Raw genomic sequence first — 21181 nt, 5'->3', positions numbered from 1 at the left:
TCTTATCTTAGCCCTATTCCTTATTCAAGGAGAATAGGCACACTCTTCCTTATATACCATCCTTTCTTCCCTTTTCCTCAAAATTTTATAGAGTATATACATGTTCAGTTCAGTTCAGTGGTGTCCAACGCTTTGCGACCCCACGAATCGCACCGCGCCAGGCCTCCCTGTCCATCACCAACTCCCGGAGTTCACTCAAACTCATGTGCATCGAGTTGGTGATGCCATCCAGCCATCTCATCCTCTGTCGTCCCCTTGTCCTCCTGCCCCCAATCCCTCCCAGCATCAGAGTCTTTTCCAGTGAGTCAACTCTTCGCATGAGGTGGCCAAAGTACTGGAGTTTCAGCTTTAGCATCATTCCTTCCAAAGAAATCCCAGGGCTGATCTCCTTCAGAATGGACTGGTTGGATCTCCTTGCAGTCCAAGGGACTCTCAAGAGTCTTTTCCAACACCATAGTTCAAAACCATCAATTCTTCGATGCTCAGCTTTCTTCACAGTCCAACTCTCACATCCATACATGACCACTGGAAAAACCATAGCCCTGACTAGACGGACCTTTGTTGGCAAAGTAATGTCTCTGCTTTTCAATAGGCTATCTAGGTTGGTCATAACTTTCCTTCCACGGAGTAAGTGTCTTTTAATTTCATGGCTGCAGTCACCATCTGCAGTGGTTTTGGAGCCCCCGGAAATAAAGTCTGACACTGTTTCCACTGTTTCCTCATCTATTTGCCATGAAGTGATGGGACCAGATGCCATGATCTTCGTTTTCTGAATGTTGAGCTTTAAGCCAACTTTTTCACTCTCCTCTTTCACTTTCATCAAGAGGCTCTTGAGTTCCTCTTCACTTTCTGCCATAATGGTGGTGTCATCTGCGTATCTGAGGTTATTGATATTTCTCCCAGCAATCTTGATTCCAGCTTGTGTTTCTTCCAGCCCAGCGTTCCTCATGATGTACTCTGCATATAAGTTAAATAAGCAGGGTGACAATATATAGCCTTGACGTACTCCTTTTCCCATTTGGAACCAGTCTGTTGTTCCATGTCCAGTTCTAACTTTTGCTTCCTGACCTGCATATAGGTTTCTCAAGAAGCAGGTCAGGTGGTCTGGTATTCCCATGTCTTTCAGAATTTTCCACAGTTTATTGTGATCCACACGGTCAAAGGCTCCGGCATAGTCAATAAAGCAGAAATGGATGTTTTTCTGGAACTCTCTTGCTTTTTCCATGATCCAGCAGATGTTGGCAGTTTGATCTCTGGTTCCTCTGCCTTTTCTAAAACCAGCTTGAACATCCGGAAGTTCACGGTTCACGTATTGCTGAAGCCTGGCTTGGAGAATTTTGAGCATTACTTTACTAGCGTGTGAGATGAGTGCAATTGTGTGGTAGTTTGAGCATTCTTTGGCATTGCCTTTCTTTGGGACTGGAATGGAAACGGACTTTTTCCAGTCCCGTGGCCACTGCTGAGTTTTCCAAATTTGCTGGCATATTGAGTGCAGCACTTTCACAGCATCATCTTTCAGGATTTGAAATAGCTCCACTGGAATTCCATCACCTCCACTGGCTTTGTTCGTAGTGATGCTTTCTAAGGCCCACTTGACTTCACATTCCAGGATGTCTGGCTCTAGGCATGGCAGACGAGTGCAATTGTCCAATGGTTAGCACATTCTTTGGTACTACTCTTTTTGGGAATTGGGATGTGGATTGACTTTTTCCAGTCCTGTGGCCACTGGTAGGTCTTCCAGGTTTGCTAACACATTGGATGCAACACTTGATGGCATCATCCTTTAGGGTTTTGAGAAGTTCTACTGGAATTCTGTCGCATCCACTAGCTTTATTAAGAGCAGTGCTTCCTAAGGCCCACTTGACGTCACTCTCCAGAATAGGTGGCTCTGGGTGGTGACCACACCATCGCAGTAATCCAGTACATTAAGATCTTTTTTGGACAGTTCTTCTGTGTATTCTTTCCATATCTTCTTGATCTTTTCAGCATCTACTAGGTCTCTTCTGTTTCTGTTTTTGTTGTGCCCATCTTTGGGAAAAATATTCCCTTGATATCTCCAGTTTTCCTGAAGAGATCTCTAGTATTTCCTCTTCTGTTGTTTCTTCTAGTTTTATACACTGTTCGTTGAAGAAGGCCTTCTTGTCTCTCCGTGCTGTTCTTTGGAAATCTGCGTTTAGTTTGGTATACCTGTCTCTTTCTCCCTTGATCTTTGCTTCTCTTCTTTCTTTAGCTATTTGTAAGGCCTCCTGCCACTTTGCCTTCTTGCTTTCCTTTTTCATTTTGATGGTTTTGTGCACAGCCTCCTGTACAGTATAACAGACCTCAGTCCATCGTTCTTCAGACACACTGTTTACAAGTTCTAATCCCTTGAATCTATTTGTCGCCTCTGCTGCATTATCACAGTGGATTTGACTAAGTCATACCTGACTGGTCTAGAAGTTTTCACCACATTTGTAGGTTAAGCTTGAATTTTGCTATGTGAATCTGATGATCCGAGCCACAGTCAACTCCAGGTCTTGTTTTTTTCTGACTATATACGGATTCTCCATCTTCAGTTACAAAGACTGTAATCAATTTGATTTTGGTAGTGACCATTTGGTGATGACCATGCGTAAAACTGTCTCATGTGCTGTTGAAAAAGGGTATTAGTATCTCAATAATATGGAATTATTAAGATACAACTTCCTTACAAGGTCTCTGAGCCACTCTAAGCACATCCTCTTATGGTACCACCACCACAATCGAAACGAAAAACTCTTTCATCACCTGCAAAATTGCTTCTGGGTTTTTGTAGTTTAACCCCTTATGTCAATCCCCAGATGCAGGCAACACTCAATCTGTTTTCTCTCTATATAGTTTGGCCCCCTCAAGAATGTGAAGTAAATGGAATAGGCAGTAGATAGACCTATCCTTGAGGATTCTGTGAGGGAAAAGGATATATAGGTGACTCCTGGATGTGCAATGTACATGGCACCTGAGTATAGTGCCATGGGTTGATCGTTACCTACCTGTTCGTCAGATTGAAGGCTTACACTCTCCATAATGTGTATATGTATTGTCTGTTTAACTCATATTTAATTCAATGCAATTTCTCTTCTATGTTTGCAAGGGTTGTTTTATGGAATAGAAATGGTAAATCTTGGAAAAGAAAGTGCATCTTCTTTGTAAAAGTCCTCCATCTGCATCTGAGCAGTACTTACCAGGACGTCAACATCGCACAAGCACAGGTACGACAAGCACACTGTAGTCCTTCAAACGCTGCTCCCTGGGTCACACAGGGACAGCCCACATGGCAACCCCGGCAGCCCCATAGTGCCCGGCCAGACCTGCCCATTGGAGGTGAGAGTCTCCTCACTTTAAGTCAGCTGAGTAGCAGCCTTTATTGCATCTGCAAGCTTAACCAACTGCTATCATACAAAGGAATATATAAGCCAACTGCAAGGATTAGGAGTCGGACATTTTGGGGCATGATTACTGTGCCCACCCAAGCCAGCGCTGTCTTCAGGGCTCATCTACTCTAAATTCTTTGTTTGTGCCAGTCTCCCTCAAGAGTCCAGAGAAAGCAGTAGACCTGGGGCTGGTGCTGGTGGGCTGGGGGTGTGACGGGGAGGAAGCATCTTCCCTGGAGTTGGCTAGGCAGCAGAACCAGGCAGGATAGGGCCTAGGGCTCTCCAAGGCAGCTGCCGCTGTCTCCCAGGCTGGAGAACGGGCATGAGGGGGAAAGGCGACAGGGGTGCACTGAATGAGGCTGGGCTTCGGCCTTCCTCCTACCCTCTGGGGCACAGATGTATTTCTTTAGCCTATGCCTCAGGCCCTGCCACAGATCTCCCGCTGGAAGTGGATGGCTTGGGGCTGAGCCACGGCCTGTGATGTATATGTTTCCAGCAACATTATAGTGAGGTACTTGGTCTGAACTGTGGGCTCAGAGGAGGGAAGGGAGCCTGGTAAAAAGTGAATGAGGGGTTGTGCCCATGCCCTCCCACCTCCCCTTCCATGAGCTTCTCCACTTCCTCACCCTGGTGACCACAGTCCCAGGCCCCTCTCTGCCCAAGGGTGGTGCTGATGCTGGTGCTGGCCTTCTCCCTGGGCACAACTTACCTACATGTCTCGGTGGGCAGAAAGCTCAGCTGGAAGGTCTCTGCCAATCTAACTCACTCAAACAACAGCGAGATGTGCTATGCTGCTGCTGCTAAGTCGCTTCAGTCGTGTCCGACTCTGTGAGACCACGTAGATGGCAGCCCAGCAGGCTTCCCGTCCCTGGGATTCTCCAGGCAAGAACACTGGAGTGGGTTGCCATTTCCTTCTCCAATGCATGAGAGTGAAAAGTGAAAGTGAAGTCGCTCAGTCGTGTCCGACTCTAGCGACCCCATGGACTGCAGCCTACCAGGCTCCTCCGTCCATGGGATTTTCTAGGCAAAAGTACTGGAGTGGGGGTGCCATTGCTTTCTCTGAGATGTGCTATACCACCAGGCAATAACCACTGGAGCAGCTGTAAACTAAGTGATCAAGCCCACCTGCTCCAGGGAGGGGTCTGACTGGAAGGAGTAAGTCCCACGCATGTTCTTTTCTGACCCTGAGGTCTGTGACTGTCCCAACCCTCGTGCTCTGTCCACCTGACCTCATGCTATGAGCCCCAGAAGGAAGTCAACGTGAGAATATGGGGGAAGGGCGGACCCAAGTGCTCCCCATTGCTCAGGTGCAGTCACCCCTAACTCCCCACAAGTAACCCAGGTTTGGGGGGGGGGTCTCCTGTTTCTAAGATGGGCAGCCATGCCCCCGGAGCCACCTTCCCATTTTCACTCATCCACACCCTCAGCAGTTGGCAGACATCACAGAATCACAAGGTAGGATCCAGTGCCTCCTCCAGCGACTCCAACATTTTGAGATGTCCTGTCCTGAGGTTTGGTGAACTGCATCCTCCCCTTCTATGTTTTGGGAACGTGGCAACACCCCTTGAATAAAGGAGATCCAACCCTTCCTTTGGCTCACTCAATGCCTTACAGAATCTGGACCAGTCTCTACTTCCATTACTCCCTGATTCACATCTTTCTGCCTCAAGGGGCATTATCCCTGACGGCTTTTATTCACACACAGAGATGCCCAGGCACCGACTTTGAATGTGCATCATACCCTCTTTTGTGAAATAAAACCATGGTCTTTCAGGAAGGGAGTCAGGCAGAACCTACCCTCACTTCACTCAAATACAAATGTGTCTCTCTGAGTCGCAGGCTGGCACAGCCCTGGGGTCTTGGCTGAGAGAAGGAAGTCCTCCCCAAACTTCAGGGCGGGGGGCAGAGCGGGGGTGGAATTGAACATGGATTTCAGACTTAGTCTTGTGTGCCCTAACAAGTAGTCTGGGAGACTGAGCTGGGACACTCTGGGAAGTATCATTTGCAGGAAAATCTATGTCATGGGGCCGGTGGAACAGTATTTGATGGAGACCCTGTAAGAACACAGACTTACCAACCATACTTGTCATAGAGCCTGACGGGCCTGTTTCCACTCAAGGGCAGAGAGACATCCAGGCTGCAGGAGTGTAGGCTGGTCAGCTGGCTAGGGCAGGGAGGCCATGAAAGCTCCAAGGACTGGACCATCCATCTCTAGCTGTCAGGGTGCACTCTGCCCCAGATTGGCACCAGACGCCTCTCCTGACTTCCAGCTCGGCAACTAACCTGAGCTTTTCTCCTGTGTTCCCCCTACCTTCGCTCCTGCTCCCCAGTTCACTGGGTCCAAGATTCATCCTCATGCCCTTTACTGAACCCGAGGAAGGGGAAGCGAAAGTTTTGGTGCCTGAGTCTCGGGGATGAGTGCTAAAGAGGAGAGGGGGAGAGTATGCAGGTTCCTGCTGCAAGGTGGCACCAGGGGGTGGGGTAGGGACTCCACTGAGAGGGGAGGGCCCGGGAAGGGGGAAGATGAGCACACCTGTGCCTGTTACCACCTGCTTAAGTAAACATGCAGGCAAGGTCATCGATGGCAAGCCAGGGGAGGGATCGAGGGTGCTCTGACAGGAAGGCAGAGTGGTCAGGGTAAGCAGGACAATGAGTGCAGTGAGGGAAGGGTGAAAGACTGGAGCTCTGTAAGGGGGTCACGAGTTCCTTCTGACAGGGAGGCAGAATGGCAGCAATGAATGGAAACTGCTAAACCCCAGAGGAGGGTGTTTAGAGAACTAGAAGAGGGCCTTCAGGGAAAAGGGAGGACGTGCCAATGTGGCCAGACAGAGCCCACACAGATGGGCGCGCTCCGCTGGCCTGACGGCCTGGATGGTAGCAGAGGCTGACCCAGAGTCCCCACCACGGATTCCAGAGGTACTGTTCTGGAAAATGTTCTGATGTGGAACAGCTCCCCACCAGGCCTGTCCCACTCCCTTAACCCCTACCCCCCAGAGAGAGGGCAGAACACAGAATAGGAGAAGTCCTTTAATCAGAAACTGCTGTGGCAAAACCAATGCAATATTGTAAAGTAAAATAAATTAATTAATTAAAAAAAAAACACAACTGCTGTGAGACTGGGGCAGAGAGGGGGCAAAACAAGGGGCAGAGGACGCTCTGGTGGAGGCAGAACAAGAGGCAACAGGCTTGGCCACAGCTTGCCGGCCCCGGAGGTAACAGCTGCTCCTCTTGCAGGAAGATACTGGGCTCAACCTGTGAAACAGCAGTCAGGGAAGAGCCTCAAGCCAGGGCCAGCCCACAGCCCTGCTCAACAGCCAACGTTGTGGGGAGGGGTATGGAACGTGTAACACTCACTTCAAGGGATCCGGAACTTCTCAGCCAGGTACTGCAAGGAGGCTGCAACAGGGAGAGGCATAAACAGGTGCTCCAGACAGACGGACATAGAAGCCTGTCCCCCTGTCCCCGTGGGGAACCACCTAGCCCTGCAACCTGAAACCCACGTACCCCCAGCCCTGATGCAAAGAAAGAGCTCTGGGCCCGATCGGGCCCCACTACCGGAATTAAACGTGGAGCCATTTCCTAAAAGGAAATAAAATGTGCCAGCAGCCCTCAAGCTTGGGGCCACGCCCAAACCATTCAAAAATTGTCTCGCAAAATATCCAACAAGAACCTTAGAGGCCACACCAGATCACCAAGGCATCTCTACAAGTCCTATCAGAAGGAACTCTCTAGGACTCGAATGGCTGGCAGAGTGTGCACGCAGTCCACACAGTACGTTGTTACTTGTCCGCACGCCCAGCCCAACATGCATCGCACGCTCCAGGGGCAGGCTTGCTAGGTTCTCCTCCCCACAGGAATGCTGCTCCCTGCGAGGCCCCCTGCACTTGCAGCCCACCCCACCCCAAGGGCCCACCCCGCTTCTGCACTAAGAACCCGCCGCTCTCTGTCCCTGGTTCCTCATACCAAGTTGCTTCTTAAGGTCGTCTATTTCTTTCTCTAGCACCAGACACTAGGCCAGCAGACACAGGAGGAAGAGAAATGGTTAGTATACACCCGGCTCCCCTCTCCTCCTCCTCCTCTCCTCTCCCCCGGGCCCTCCATCCCAAAGCCAGGTATCCAGACTGGCAAGGGAAAGACTTTCCTCAGTGGAAAGGAGGTGGGCTCCCTCCCTGGGGTATGGGATGGGGCCAGGGGGCAGGCGGGGAGGGGGCCCACACATGTCAGTTGTACTTGGACCCAGATCCCACCATGGGGTTTGGGTGTGCATTTCCAGGAGTCAGAAGAAGCATTACCCGAGGACAGCCGTGCCTTCCGGGTGGCTGCTGCTGCCTTTTCGGTCTTGGGTGATGGTCAGCTGGTTTCTGGTCACCTGACAGGGAAATGACACACAATCCAGCTTCCCAGGCTCCCAGTGAGGTGGAAAGGGCCAAGCAGGGTCTAACGCGAGGTGAGGCAGTACCACCCTCTGCTAGCATCAAGCCTCCCCTGCTCTGCCCGGCAGGCAGCCCAAACCTTTTCTCTGGACCTGCCCCTCCTATTCCGCAGGGGCAGCCATTTCACCACGATGGTCGCCAAAGACTGTGGTTCTGGGTTCGAGCCTCCCAGAGCGGCAGCCACAGCCAGCACCTGGGAGAGCAATGTGGGCGAACAGCACTTCACAGAAAAGGCTATTAGCCTGCAGGTCTACGCCCAGAGTAGCTGTTGGGGCACTGCCACCAATCACCCCTGCCAAACAAATCCCACACAGAAGGTGATGGGGCCAGGGCCAGCCCTGTTGACACCCTGTTTCCCATGGGAGAAGTGGCCTGAGAGCAAGGCTGAGCCCTCAGAAAAGAGAGAGTGAGTCAGAGACAGAGGTTTCTGCCCTCACCCCTGGTCTCCACCCCCCAAATCAAAACCCAGGACACTCACCTGAGGGGCCAGGCCCTCTGGGCATGACTTCTCCCTTGTTCATGGCCATGCGCTCTGAGTTTCCTGAATCCTGCCCGCCTCTGATGCTGAGGTTGGCGGTGCTGGGTTCTCCATGATGCACCCGTGGACAAGATGGCCACGGCCTGTCAGTGGTCAGCTAAAAACAAAGATTTCTCACTGATCTGGAGTAAGGACGTGTGTGTGTGTATGTGTGTGTGTGTGTGTGTGTGTGTGTGTGCACACACGCACGCGCACACGTGTGTGTACCAGTGCATTTATGTGTCTTTGTCTGTGTGTGAGAGAGCTCGTATGAGTCAAGACCGAGCTGAGGCAGGGAATTGGAAAGAGAATTGAAAGGCTGATCTCTTTAGCACATTCTCCGTCAGTCAGCCCCAGGCCAGCAGGCAGAGCTGAGCAGGGGACAACAGTGTGGCACTGAGAAAGCCCGGGGTCCCTGCAAGGAAGGTTTGGGGAACAGCCAGGAAGCAGGATTCAGGAAAGTGATGCGTCTCAACACCGAAGCTCTGTGAAGCTTTTAAGGGGTCCCCTCAAATCAATTCCCTTCCACGCCAGCCCCAGCCTCGTGGAGGAGGCTGGAAACAGGCCACGGGTGGAGAACGAGCCCAGCACACCCAAAGTGCTACCTTAACGTTTGTCCCTAGTAAAAGGACCCCAATCTGGCATCCTAATGACCCCGTGACTGAGGGTCACCCAGTGATGACCCCTGAGGAATGGAGAGAGGGGAGCACGGGGTGAAGACATGTGTCCTGGGGAGGGTGGGAGGGGAAGAGTGGGGAGAGAGGAGGGGCCTGGCCTACTCACTTGGCCCTTTGTGGCTGGGTCTCTATTTGGGTCGTTGTCTTCTCCTGACACCACCGTTGCTGCCACCGACTCCCGGGCCCGCCTAGCCACGGATTTCTTCCTGGCGCCGGTGTGCTTGGACTCTTTGGCTCCCCCAGGGACCAAGGCATACTTCTGGGACCTCCCAGGCAGCGGGATGCCGGAGATTGGGGGTAAGGTGGCCGGAGCCAGGGGAGTGGCCGAACTTCCCCGTCCCCAGGAAGGGAAGGTTCTCCCCAGGGCAGGTTTGGAGACGGCCCCAAGGGATTTCTTCTCCTGGACCCTCTTCCTCCTAGGACTGGGCCGCGGCAGCCTGCCTGTAGCGGCAGCTGCAGTAGCTGCTGCTGCTGCTACTCCCGGGTAGCTGGGCAGGCTGCCCCCCTTCCCCCCGAGTACGCTCTGCATTTTCTTAGGAGGTGAGATGTCCTCCTGCTCTGCATCGCCCTGCTTGCCCTGCCTTTCCACAACCGAAATCAATCCTCGCGGAGCCGAGGACAGGCAAATGCCTGGCAAGTTAGGGAGATTCTCCCTGCCTTGGACTTTCGAGTGTCTGGGTGTGTCCCCAGGATCCTTGGGGCTGTTCAGCTTGGCCTGGCCTCCGTCTTTGGGATAAATGCTCACCCTCATAGGCTGTATCTCACTGCACTCATCAGAGGACTCGGAGTCGGAGAACAGCCTGGCTGGGCTTACTGAGGGGGGCCACGGGCGATCCACAGCCACGTTCAACCTACTCTTAGTGCTTCTCTTAGGGTTCCCCCAGACCCGGCCCGTCCTGGGCCTGCCGACCCGGAGAGGGCTGGCCTCAGCCCGTGCCGCTTCCCCACACCTCTGGGCGGCTGCGCCTCGACTGCCGAGACACGCCTCCACGTCCAGCAAGGCAGACACGTGGCCGACCGCCTGGCTCTCCGGGGACATGTGTCTGAGGATGCCCCGCAAGTCCAGGTCGGCCAGCTGCCGCACGATGGCCTGCAATGACTCGTCAGATAGCTGCAGGGCGTACCCTGTGTCGTCGGCCGGGGAGCCAGGTCGGCCTTCGCAGCCCAACAGCACCGGCCCTCCCGCTTCCAGCACCTCCCGCTCTGACTCGAAGCCCTCAGGGTCTGGGAAGCCATCCCCGCCCTCACCCTCGCCGCTTCGCGGTGCCCCCGGCTCGGGGCCGGGGTCGGGGCCGGGTCCCCGCGGGGCTGTGGAGCCGGCCTCAAGGCCGCTGGTCTGCTCCCCGCACTCTGAGCCAAAATCCGGTCCGCAAACAAGCTCCTTATCATCCGAGGAGCTCATGTCGCGATCTGGGTGGCCTCCGGACCTGGGGCGGTGACGGTTTATCAACCGGGTCGCGGTGGCGGCTGTGATGGCGGTCGGGGCAGCTGCGGCGGGTGGCGTCTGGAGGTGCCGTCAAGCACCACAGGCACCGCACGCGAGAGGTGGTCGCAAACGACGCGAGGCTTTCAGCGTGCCAGCGCTGCCGCCTCCTCATTGGTCTGGTTCCCGCCAACCAGCACGCGCCTTGTTTGCCCGCCCCCTCGAGGTGTAACCAATGGGGTCGAGGGCCTCCTCTGGTTTGTTGCCAAGCCCAAAAGCCATGCCGGCAGTTGGCGAGTTGGCTGGTGAAGGTCATGCTGCGAGTGTATCTCTGTCAAGCCTCTCGTCCCACCTCCTCCTGTCCCACCTCCCCTTTCCGGTTAGAGTCACAGCCCTGAGTTCTGACTGTGTACAAAGTGGGTGGAGCGGGAGGCTGAGGCGGGGTTGGGGCGGGTAGTGAGGGTGCTGGGCGCCTAGCACGTGCTGAAAGCATTTGCCAGCCTTCCTTCCACCACAAGGCTTATGACCCAATGGGAGAATGGGCAGAGGAATCCCGCACTCAGTGATGAGTGGTCGGCGTACTTCTCCCTAAGAGGCCAGAGGACAAAGGGATCGTGGTTTTGTTCTGTAACATCTCTGCCTCAACTGCTCCATCAAACGTTCTTGGCAGGCAGATTTGGGGGACAGACTGGGGTTGACCTCACTCCCTCAGCTCTTTCCCCACTCTGAGGCAATTCAAAGAAGAGAGAGTCTCAGTCAGTGTCCAGTTACACCCGCAAAGATGCTCACCCCTGCTGATCCTGGAGATGTAAACTAAAACCACGGATCGGGCTTCACACACTAGGATGACAAGCTTCCAAGTGCTTAACCATTCTGAGAGTGGGAGAGTTTAGGAGCAAACCTCTGTGGCGGTGGTGCAAGAAATCCATTTGGGAGGTGATTTGGCAGAATCTATGAAAAGCAACTTACACAGCAGAGACCCCGTGCCCTGCACTCTTCTAAGCGCTGTACGTAAATAGTAATGCTTCCTTGTGACACTCCTAGGACTATAGTACTAATGATTACCAGCCTCTTACAGGTGAGGAAACAGGTACTGAGAGGTTCGGCCACTGGCCCATGGTCTTTTGGCCCATGGGGATAAGTGGTAGAATTGAAGCCAAGCAATCTGACTCCAGAGTCCTTGCTTTGATCCAAAGATCTAAAAAAGCTATTTTTTCCCCCTCTCTCAGGAAGTCCACTGCCTGGCACATCTTCTAAAATTGAGGGTTTATTTCTAAGATGTCTGTTTTACTCCATTGGTCTATGTGTTAATATGGCAGTAACGCACAGTTTTGATTACTGTAGCTTTGTAATGTTTTGAAATCAACAAGTGTGAGTTCTCTACTTTTTCTTTGTCCAAATTGCTTTGCTTATTAAGGATCACTTTAGATTCTACTTAAGTTTTAGGACAAGTTTTTCTATTTCGGTAAAGCATGCTATTGGGATTTTGATAGGGTTTGCAGTGTGTAGATCACTCTGGGTCGTGTGTTAGAAGAACAGATCAAGTGGAGTGTGTGTGTGTGTGTGTGTGTGTGTGTGTGTGTAAAAGAATTGACTCATTCAATTATAGAGGCTGGTAAGTCCCAAGATCTAGAGGGTGAGTTGGCTAGCTGGAGACCCAGAAGTGCCAGTGGTTTAGCTCTAGTCCAGGTTAGAAGGCCTAAGAACCAAACCAGTAGAGCTGATATTTCAGTTTGGGTCTAAAGGCAGGAAAAGAAGCTGATGTCCCAGGTTGCCTTTTTGTTTTATTATGACTATCAGCTGATTAGGTAAAGCCCACCCACATTATCGGTGTGTGTGTGGGGGAATCTGTTTTACCCAGTTGACTGATTTAAATGTTAATCTCATGAAAAAGCACCCTACAGAAACACCCAGAATAATGTTTGACTAAATATCTAGGCACTCTGTGGGACCAGTCAAGCTGACACATAAAATTAACCACCTCAGATAGTTTGGACTTCTTAACAATATTTAGTATTCCAGTCTGTGCAGACAGATGCCTTTCCATTTATTTGTCTTTTTCAGTTTCTTTCAGCAATGTTTTGTAGTTTGCAGTGTACAAGTTTTTTGGCTCCTTGCTTGAGTCTATTCCTCAGTATTTTATCCTTTTTTGCTGCTAATGTCAATGGAATTGTTTTCTTAATTTCCTTTTCAAATTGTTCTTTGTTAGTGTATAGTAATACAACTGAATTTTGCTTTTGGATTTTGTGTCCTACAACTTTGTTGAATTTGTTTACTAGTTCTACCAGTTGTGTGCACGTGTGTGTGTGTGGGCGCGTGTAATCTTTTGAGTTTTGCATGTACAAAATCATGCTCTCTTCAGTAGAGCTAATTTTACTTCTTTCTGATTTGGATGCCTTTTATTTCTTTTGCTTTCCTAACAGCTCTGGCTATGACTTCCAGTTGTTGAATACTAACATAATGGTGAGAGCAGGCTTCCTTGCCTTGTTCCTTACCTTAGAAGAAGAGATTTCAGTTTTTCACCACTGAGGATGATGTTAGTTGTGGCCTTTATTATGTTGAGGTAATTTCTTTCTACTCCTAGTTCTTTGACTGTTTTTTTCTCATGGAGTGATGAATTTTTTATGCATCTATAGAGATGATCATGTGATTTTTGTCCTTCATTCTGTTAATGTGTTTTATTACATTGATTGATTTTTACATGCAACCAAGGGATAAATCCCTTTTGACCATGGTACATGGTCCTTCTAATGTGCCATTGAATTGTTTTGCTAGTATTTTGTTGAGGATTTTTGCATCTGCATTTGTCCGGGAAAGTGGCCTGTAGTGTTCTTTTCTTTTGGTGCCTTTGATATCAGGATAATGCTGGCCTCATAAAATGAGTTTGAAGTGTTCCCTCTTCTTCAATTTTTTGGAAGCATTTGAGAAAGATTGGTATTAATTCTTTAAATGTTTGCTGGAATTCTCCAGTGACGCTATCAGTTCCTGATTTTGTGTGTGTGGGGGGTTGTGGGGGAGAGGTTTGTCATTACCAATTCAATCTCATTATTGGTCTATTGGGTTTTCTGTTTCTCCTTGATTCAGTTCTGGTAGATTGTGTGTTTCTAGGAATTTATTCATTTCTTCTAGGTTGTCCAATTTCTTGCCACAATTGTTCATAATATTCTTGTGTAATCCTGTTTGTTATTGTCGCATTGGTTATAATATCCCCTCTTTTATTTATGATTTTAGTAATTTTACTCTTTTTCTCTTAGTTAATCTAGGTAAGTATTTTAAAAAAAATTCTTTGTGTATAAAGAAGTTTGCTCACAACAGTGTTGTTTATAAGGGCAAAAAACCCTGACTGCTACTTACATTTTCATCACAAAAGCTACTAATATCTGTTGAAACTTTACTATGTGCTAGGCCCTCTACATGCATTATGTCATTTAATTCTCACAACAGCCATGTGAGGTAGACACTAATCTTATCCCTATTTTATATACAAGGCACAAACTTGTGATAAATTGTCCAAAGTCAAAGATCTAGTAGGTGGTGCAATCAGGATTTAAAGTCTGGTCTTTGGGTTTATATAGATACAAATCTGTGTTATACAACTATTCGAAAAGGAAGCATGTTGCAATAAAAGATATACTGCACTGTTCTAAGCAAGAATTCAAGAAATCTGCAAGTGCCTAAAAACGTTGTATTGAAACATGAATGTCCAGGATGGGTTTCTGGCAACCAGTGGGTGCAATGGCTCAGAAGCTTTTTTTTTTTTTTTTCTTTGGTTATGGGCCCTGTGTTAGTCTGTTCGAGTTGCCAAAACCAAATACCACAGGCTGGATGGCTTAAACAAAAGACATTTAGTTTCTCATAGTTCGGGATACCAGAAGTCCAAGATCAAGGTGCCAGCAAGTTCAACTCCTGGTGTAGGCACTCCTCTTGTATTGCAGTTGGCCACCTTCCCTCTGTTTCCTCACATGACATTTCCTCTGTGTGTGTATGGAGACAGAGAGAGCGCGCGCGCGAGAGATCTGGTAACTCCTCCTCTTATAAGGATGTCAGGTCCTTTGGGATTAGGGCCCCACTCTTACACCTCTGGATGTGTTGTGCTTGGTCACTCAGTTGTGTCTGACTCTTGGTGACCCCGTGAAGTGTGGCACACCAGGCTCCTCTCTCCATGGGAATTCTCCAGGCAAGAATCCTGGAGTGGGTTGCCATGCCCTCCTCCAGGGGAACTTCCCAACACAGGGATGGAACTCAGGTGTGCCACACTGCAGGTGGGTTCGTTACCATCTAGCCACCAGGGAAGCCCAAGAATACTAGATTGGGTAGCGTATCCCTTCTCCAGGGGTACTTCCCGACACGGGAATCAAAACCTATATTGCAGGCAGCTTCTTTACCAGCTCCCTCAGTTAACCCTAATTACCTCTCTAAAGGCTCCATCTCCAAATTCAGTCACATTGAGGGTTAGAGCTTTAAGATAGGCATTTGAGGGCCACACAATTCAGCCCATAATAGGACTCCTTTGAGAATCTATTGAAAGCTCTATACACCCTCCCAAGAAGACTGTATACATTGCCTCCCACAACTCTGCACACAATTTCAGGAAGTTCTTGGAATCCAGGTTGAGAGCCACTGTTCTAGGTCACCTTCCTCTTTTCCCAGGTGGAGAAACAAGAGCTTCAGAAAGGGGAAGTGCTTTTCGTCAGGTTAGGAGAGAGGTAGGTCTCCTGATTGCTCATCAAGTGCTTTTACTCTGCCTTATGTTAGGCCTGTTAGGTCAACAATCCACGGTGACCCCAAAACACTAGCGATTCTGTGGGTGCAGTGAGGGGGAGTGCTTCACCTGGGATGCTCAAGTGAGTGAACAAGGCTCTAGCTATAACTGACAGTAAATGGGACCGGTTTCATTGTTTCAAATTAGTCAGGAGGTTGGGAAGAAGCTGCCCCAGCTTCAACATACATCCACAAGAGTTCTGAGTGTGAGGTGATGCAGGTGCTTCTGTCCTAACAAACAGCCAAGTGGGGACTGAACAGGTAGAGTTGAACTGCCTGCTGGCCTGGACATGGCACTGTCCCTCTCCTCTCAGATTCCTATTTGTACACCCCTCAGGAGTAGACCTGTTAGATTTCTACATGAGATTATCTAGCTCTAATATTCTGTACGTCTGTGATTCTGGGGCAGGAACCATGTGGGACAAATCAGCTGAGGCATGTGGGTCCTAGTTCAGTTCAGTTCAGTCGCTCAGTCGCGTCCCACTCTTTGCGACCCCATGAATTGCACGGCGCCAGGCCTCCCTGTCCATCCCCAACTCCCGGAGCTTACCCAAACTCATGTCCATCGAGTCGGTGATGCCATCCAGCCCTCTCATCCTCTGTCGTCCCATTCTCCTCCCGCCCCCAATCCCTCCCAGCATCAGAGTCTTTTCCAACGAGTCAACTCTTCGCATGAGGTGGCCAAAGTATTAGAGTTTCAGCTTTAGCATCCGTCCTTCCAAAGAACACCCAGGACTGATCTCCTTTAGAATGGCCCTAGAATCATGGGCAAAACAATTTTTTTTTCAAAATGTCTTCTGATGGTGTCCAAGAATTAGCAATAAAACACATGTAGTTTAAAGAGATGAAAAATCCCGAATAAGCACAAGACCCTTTACACGCTCAGTCATTTAAGGTAAAGTCTCAACAGAAATGTTTCCTCAATTTCTGTTTCAGGTCTATCCTTAAAAAGGGAGGCAAATTATAATAGCTGGAATTCTGAACAACAAGGTTAGAGGGTGGAACAGTATTTATAATGGGAAAAGTTATGTTATCTTTAGGCAGAGGGGTGGCCCCAGAAAATGACTCTTGTTTCATTTCATCAATCAACGAGCATTTACAAAACAAGACATTCTTCCTATTGACCCTATCAATGCCACAAACCAGTGTGGAGCCTTCACTTGGGCCACAAGCCTAGAAACAAAAGCAGGGGCACTCACTGCGGGGTGGAGGCTAACATTTCTGGAAAATTCTTCCAGCTTTGCTCCCTACAAAGAACAAGGGAAGGGCTTGAAGGGCTGTGCACACCCACCTACTGCTTCTGTGCCAGGGGAAGGTGGGAGCACACCCAGTGTAGCACATCAATGGTCTCAGTTTCTGTCTGAGGAGAAAGAGGAAGACTAGAGCTGCTGATGCGGGGAGCAGGGGTGAAGGTTGGCGTTGAGATAGCAGTGTCAAAAGGGCAAGGGAGATGCAGCGCATCCAACCACCAGCACCAGCACCATCCCCATCACCACCATATTGGCACAAATAAGCTCTTCAGTCTCAGGGATTAATAGACGAATCACAAAGAACACGAGGAGCTCCAAAGGCATGGCATCTGGCCCTTCCCAACCAACGGCGTTAACGATACTGCCCTCGCCTGGTCAAATCTGTGTATTACAGCGCAGGCACATTGCTTTGGATTTTTGGCCTTCATTTCTTTTTCTCAGGTTCTTGGTGCTCCACCTCTGAGAGGAAGTGGATGGGGAGGGGAGAAGTCTCTGAGAAATTGTATCCAAATACATCACTTCTGTGAGTTTCAGCACAAGTTCACAATTAAATTCTGAATGATAATGTACTACCTAAATATGGAATATTTATTAAAAACTGAGATTGATATTATAATTATGTAAGCATCACTTTATTTTTTTTCTTTACAAAGGTATGAGTTCTCCAAAATATAGCTATTAATGTAGATGAAATCAGATTTCTAAGCTCAATTAGATATGTTATAAACAAAGAAAGTAACTTTGGTTCTACTTCTGGTTAGAACATAATTACAATATGCTTATACTGGGATGTTATTTCCCCAGGCATTATCTTTTTCCTCAATTATACTGCAATGTAACATAGAGAAGAAGTCACAATATATGTGTGGACTGTAATAATTGATTATCAAGCGTATACCCCCAGGTCACAGAAGAGGATAGTGTTGGCTTCCCCCAAGACTCCTGAAGTTTCCCTGTCTTATCTTAGCCCTATTCCTTATTCAAGGAGAATAGGCACACTCTTCCTTATATACCATCCTTTCTTCCCTTTTCCTCAAAATTTTATAGAGTATATACATGTTCAGTTCAGTTCAGTGGTGTCCAACGCTTTGCGACCCCACGAATCGCACCGCGCCAGGCCTCCCTGTCCATCACCAACTCCCGGAGTTCACTCAAACTCATGTGCATCGAGTTGGTGATGCCATCCAGCCATCTCATCCTCTGTCGTCCCCTTGTCCTCCTGCCCCCAATCCCTCCCAGCATCAGAGTCTTTTCCAGTGAGTCAACTCTTCGCATGAGGTGGCCAAAGTACTGGAGTTTCAGCTTTAGCATCATTCCTTCCAAAGAAATCCCAGGGCTGATCTCCTTCAGAATGGACTGGTTGGATCTCCTTGCAGTCCAAGGGACTCTCAAGAGTCTTTTCCAACACCATAGTTCAAAACCATGAATTCTTCGATGCTCAGCTTTCTTCACAGTCCAACTCTCACATCCATACATGACCACTGGAAAAACCATAGCCCTGACTAGACGGACCTTTGTTGGCAAAGTAATGTCTCTGCTTTTCAATAGGCTATCTAGGTTGGTCATAACTTTCCTTCCACGGAGTAAGTGTCTTTTAATTTCATGGCTGCAGTCACCATCTGCAGTGGTTTTGGAGCCCCCGGAAATAAAGTCTGACACTGTTTCCACTGTTTCCTCATCTATTTGCCATGAAGTGATGGGACCAGATGCCATGATCTTCGTTTTCTGAATGTTGAGCTTTAAGCCAACTTTTTCACTCTCCTCTTTCACTTTCATCAAGAGGCTCTTGAGTTCCTCTTCACTTTCTGCCATAATGGTGGTGTCATCTGCGTATCTGAGGTTATTGATATTTCTCCCAGCAATCTTGATTCCAGCTTGTGTTTCTTCCAGCCCAGCGTTCCTCATGATGTACTCTGCATATAAGTTAAATAAGCAGGGTGACAATATATAGCCTTGACGTACTCCTTTTCCCATTTGGAACCAGTCTGTTGTTCCATGTCCAGTTCTAACTTTTGCTTCCTGACCTGCATATAGGTTTCTCAAGAAGCAGGTCAGGTGGTCTGGTATTCCCATGTCTTTCAGAATTTTCCACAGTTTATTGTGATCCACACGGTCAAAGGCTCCGGCATAGTCAATAAAGCAGAAATGGATGTTTTTCTGGAACTCTCTTGCTTTTTCCATGATCCAGCAGATGTTGGCAGTTTGATCTCTGGTTCCTCTGCCTTTTCTAAAACCAGCTTGAACATCCGGAAGTTCACGGTTCACGTATTGCTGAAGCCTGGCTTGGAGAATTTTGAGCATTACTTTACTAGCGTGTGAGATGAGTGCAATTGTGTGGTAGTTTGAGCATTCTTTGGCATTGCCTTTCTTTGGGACTGGAATGGAAACGGACTTTTTCCAGTCCCGTGGCCACTGCTGAGTTTTCCAAATTTGCTGGCATATTGAGTGCAGCACTTTCACAGCATCATCTTTCAGGATTTGAAATAGCTCCACTGGAATTCCATCACCTCCACTGGCTTTGTTCGTAGTGATGCTTTCTAAGGCCCACTTGACTTCACATTCCAGGATGTCTGGCTCTAGGCATGGCAGACGAGTGCAATTGTCCAATGGTTAGCACATTCTTTGGTACTACTCTTTTTGGGAATTGGGATGTGGATTGACTTTTTCCAGTCCTGTGGCCACTGGTAGGTCTTCCAGGTTTGCTAACACATTGGATGCAACACTTGATGGCATCATCCTTTAGGGTTTTGAGAAGTTCTACTGGAATTCTGTCGCATCCACTAGCTTTATTAAGAGCAGTGCTTCCTAAGGCCCACTTGACGTCACTCTCCAGAATAGGTGGCTCTGGGTGGTGACCACACCATCGCAGTAATCCAGTACATTAAGATCTTTTTTGGACAGTTCTTCTGTGTATTCTTTCCATATCTTCTTGATCTTTTCAGCATCTACTAGGTCTCTTCTGTTTCTGTTTTTGTTGTGCCCATCTTTGGGAAAAATATTCCCTTGATATCTCCAGTTTTCCTGAAGAGATCTCTAGTATTTCCTCTTCTGTTGTTTCTTCTAGTTTTATACACTGTTCGTTGAAGAAGGCCTTCTTGTCTCTCCGTGCTGTTCTTTGGAAATCTGCGTTTAGTTTGGTATACCTGTCTCTTTCTCCCTTGATCTTTGCTTCTCTTCTTTCTTTAGCTATTTGTAAGGCCTCCTGCCACTTTGCCTTCTTGCTTTCCTTTTTCATTTTGATGGTTTTGTGCACAGCCTCCTGTACAGTATAACAGACCTCAGTCCATCGTTCTTCAGACACACTGTTTACAAGTTCTAATCCCTTGAATCTATTTGTCGCCTCTGCTGCATTATCACAGTGGATTTGACTAAGTCATACCTGACTGGTCTAGAAGTTTTCACCACATTTGTAGGTTAAGCTTGAATTTTGCTATGTGAATCTGATGATCCGAGCCACAGTCAACTCCAGGTCTTGTTTTTTTCTGACTATATACGGATTCTCCATCTTCAGTTACAAAGACTGTAATCAATTTGATTTTGGTAGTGACCATTTGGTGATGACCATGCGTAAAACTGTCTCATGTGCTGTTGAAAAAGGGTATTAGTATCTCAATAATATGGAATTATTAAGATACAACTTCCTTACAAGGTCTCTGAGCCACTCTAAGCACATCCTCTTATGGTACCACCACCACAATCGAAACGAAAAACTCTTTCATCACCTGCAAAATTGCTTCTGGGTTTTTGTAGTTTAACCCCTTATGTCAATCCCCAGATGCAGGCAACACTCAATCTGTTTTCTCTCTATATAGTTTGGCCCCCTCAAGAATGTGAAGTAAATGGAATAGGCAGTAGATAGACCTATCCTTGAGGATTCTGTGAGGGAAAAGGATATATAGGTGACTCCTGGATGTGCAATGTACATGGCACCTGAGTATAGTGCCATGGGTTGATCGTTACCTACCTGTTCGTCAGATTGAAGGCTTACACTCTCCATAATGTGTATATGTATTGTCTGTTTAACTCATATTTAATTCAATGCAATTTCTCTTCTATGTTTGCAAGGGTTGTTTTATGGAATAGAAATGGTAAATCTTGGAAAAGAAAGTGCATCTTCTTTGTAAAAGTCCTCCATCTGCATCTGAGCAGTACTTACCAGGACGTCAACATCGCACAAGCACAGGTACGACAAGCACACTGTAGTCCTTCAAACGCTGCTCCCTGGGTCACACAGGGACAGCCCACATGGCAACCCCGGCGGCCCCATAGTGCCCGGCCAGACCTGCCCATTGGAGGTGAGAGTCTCCTCACTTTAAGTCAGCTGAGTAGCAGCCTTTATTGCATCTGCAAGCTTAACCAACTGCTATCATACAAAGGAATATATAAGCCAACTGCAAGGATTAGGAGTCGGACATTTTGGGGCATGATTACTGTGCCCACCCAAGCCAGCGCTGTCTTCAGGGCTCATCTACTCTAAATTCTTTGTTTGTGCCAGTCTCCCTCAAGAGTCCAGAGAAAGCAGTAGACCTGGGGCTGGTGCTGGTGGGCTGGGGGTGTGACGGGGAGGAAGCATCTTCCCTGGAGTTGGCTAGGCAGCAGAACCAGGCAGGATAGGGCCTAGGGCTCTCCAAGGCAGCTGCCGCTGTCTCCCAGGCTGGAGAACGGGCATGAGGGGGAAAGGCGACAGGGGTGCACTGAATGAGGCTGGGCTTCGGCCTTCCTCCTACCCTC

General features: G+C 48.7%; 1 protein-coding gene across 1 annotated transcript; it reads right to left on the bottom strand.

Annotated features, from left to right (window-relative positions):
* Nucleotides 1–6402: 6402 nt before the first annotated feature.
* Nucleotides 6403–10547, bottom strand: LOC129638936 (uncharacterized protein CXorf49 homolog). Its single transcript, XM_055563695.1, has 6 exons — nt 9123–10547; nt 8301–8457; nt 7682–7758; nt 7353–7398; nt 6744–6785; nt 6403–6641 (listed from the first exon to the last, which is right to left on the bottom strand). Exons 1-5 carry the CDS (start codon nt 10416–10418, stop codon nt 6745–6747), a joined length of 1617 nt encoding a protein of 538 aa, XP_055419670.1. The 5' UTR covers nt 10419–10547; the 3' UTR covers nt 6403–6641; nt 6744.
* Between the last annotated feature and the right edge of the window lie 10634 nt (nt 10548–21181).

The sequence above is a fragment of the Bubalus kerabau genome, chromosome X, assembly GCF_029407905.1.
Source record: "Bubalus kerabau isolate K-KA32 ecotype Philippines breed swamp buffalo chromosome X, PCC_UOA_SB_1v2, whole genome shotgun sequence".
Lineage (NCBI taxonomy): Eukaryota > Metazoa > Chordata > Mammalia > Artiodactyla > Bovidae > Bubalus > Bubalus kerabau.
This window is presented reverse-complemented; position numbering and strand designations above follow the sequence as displayed.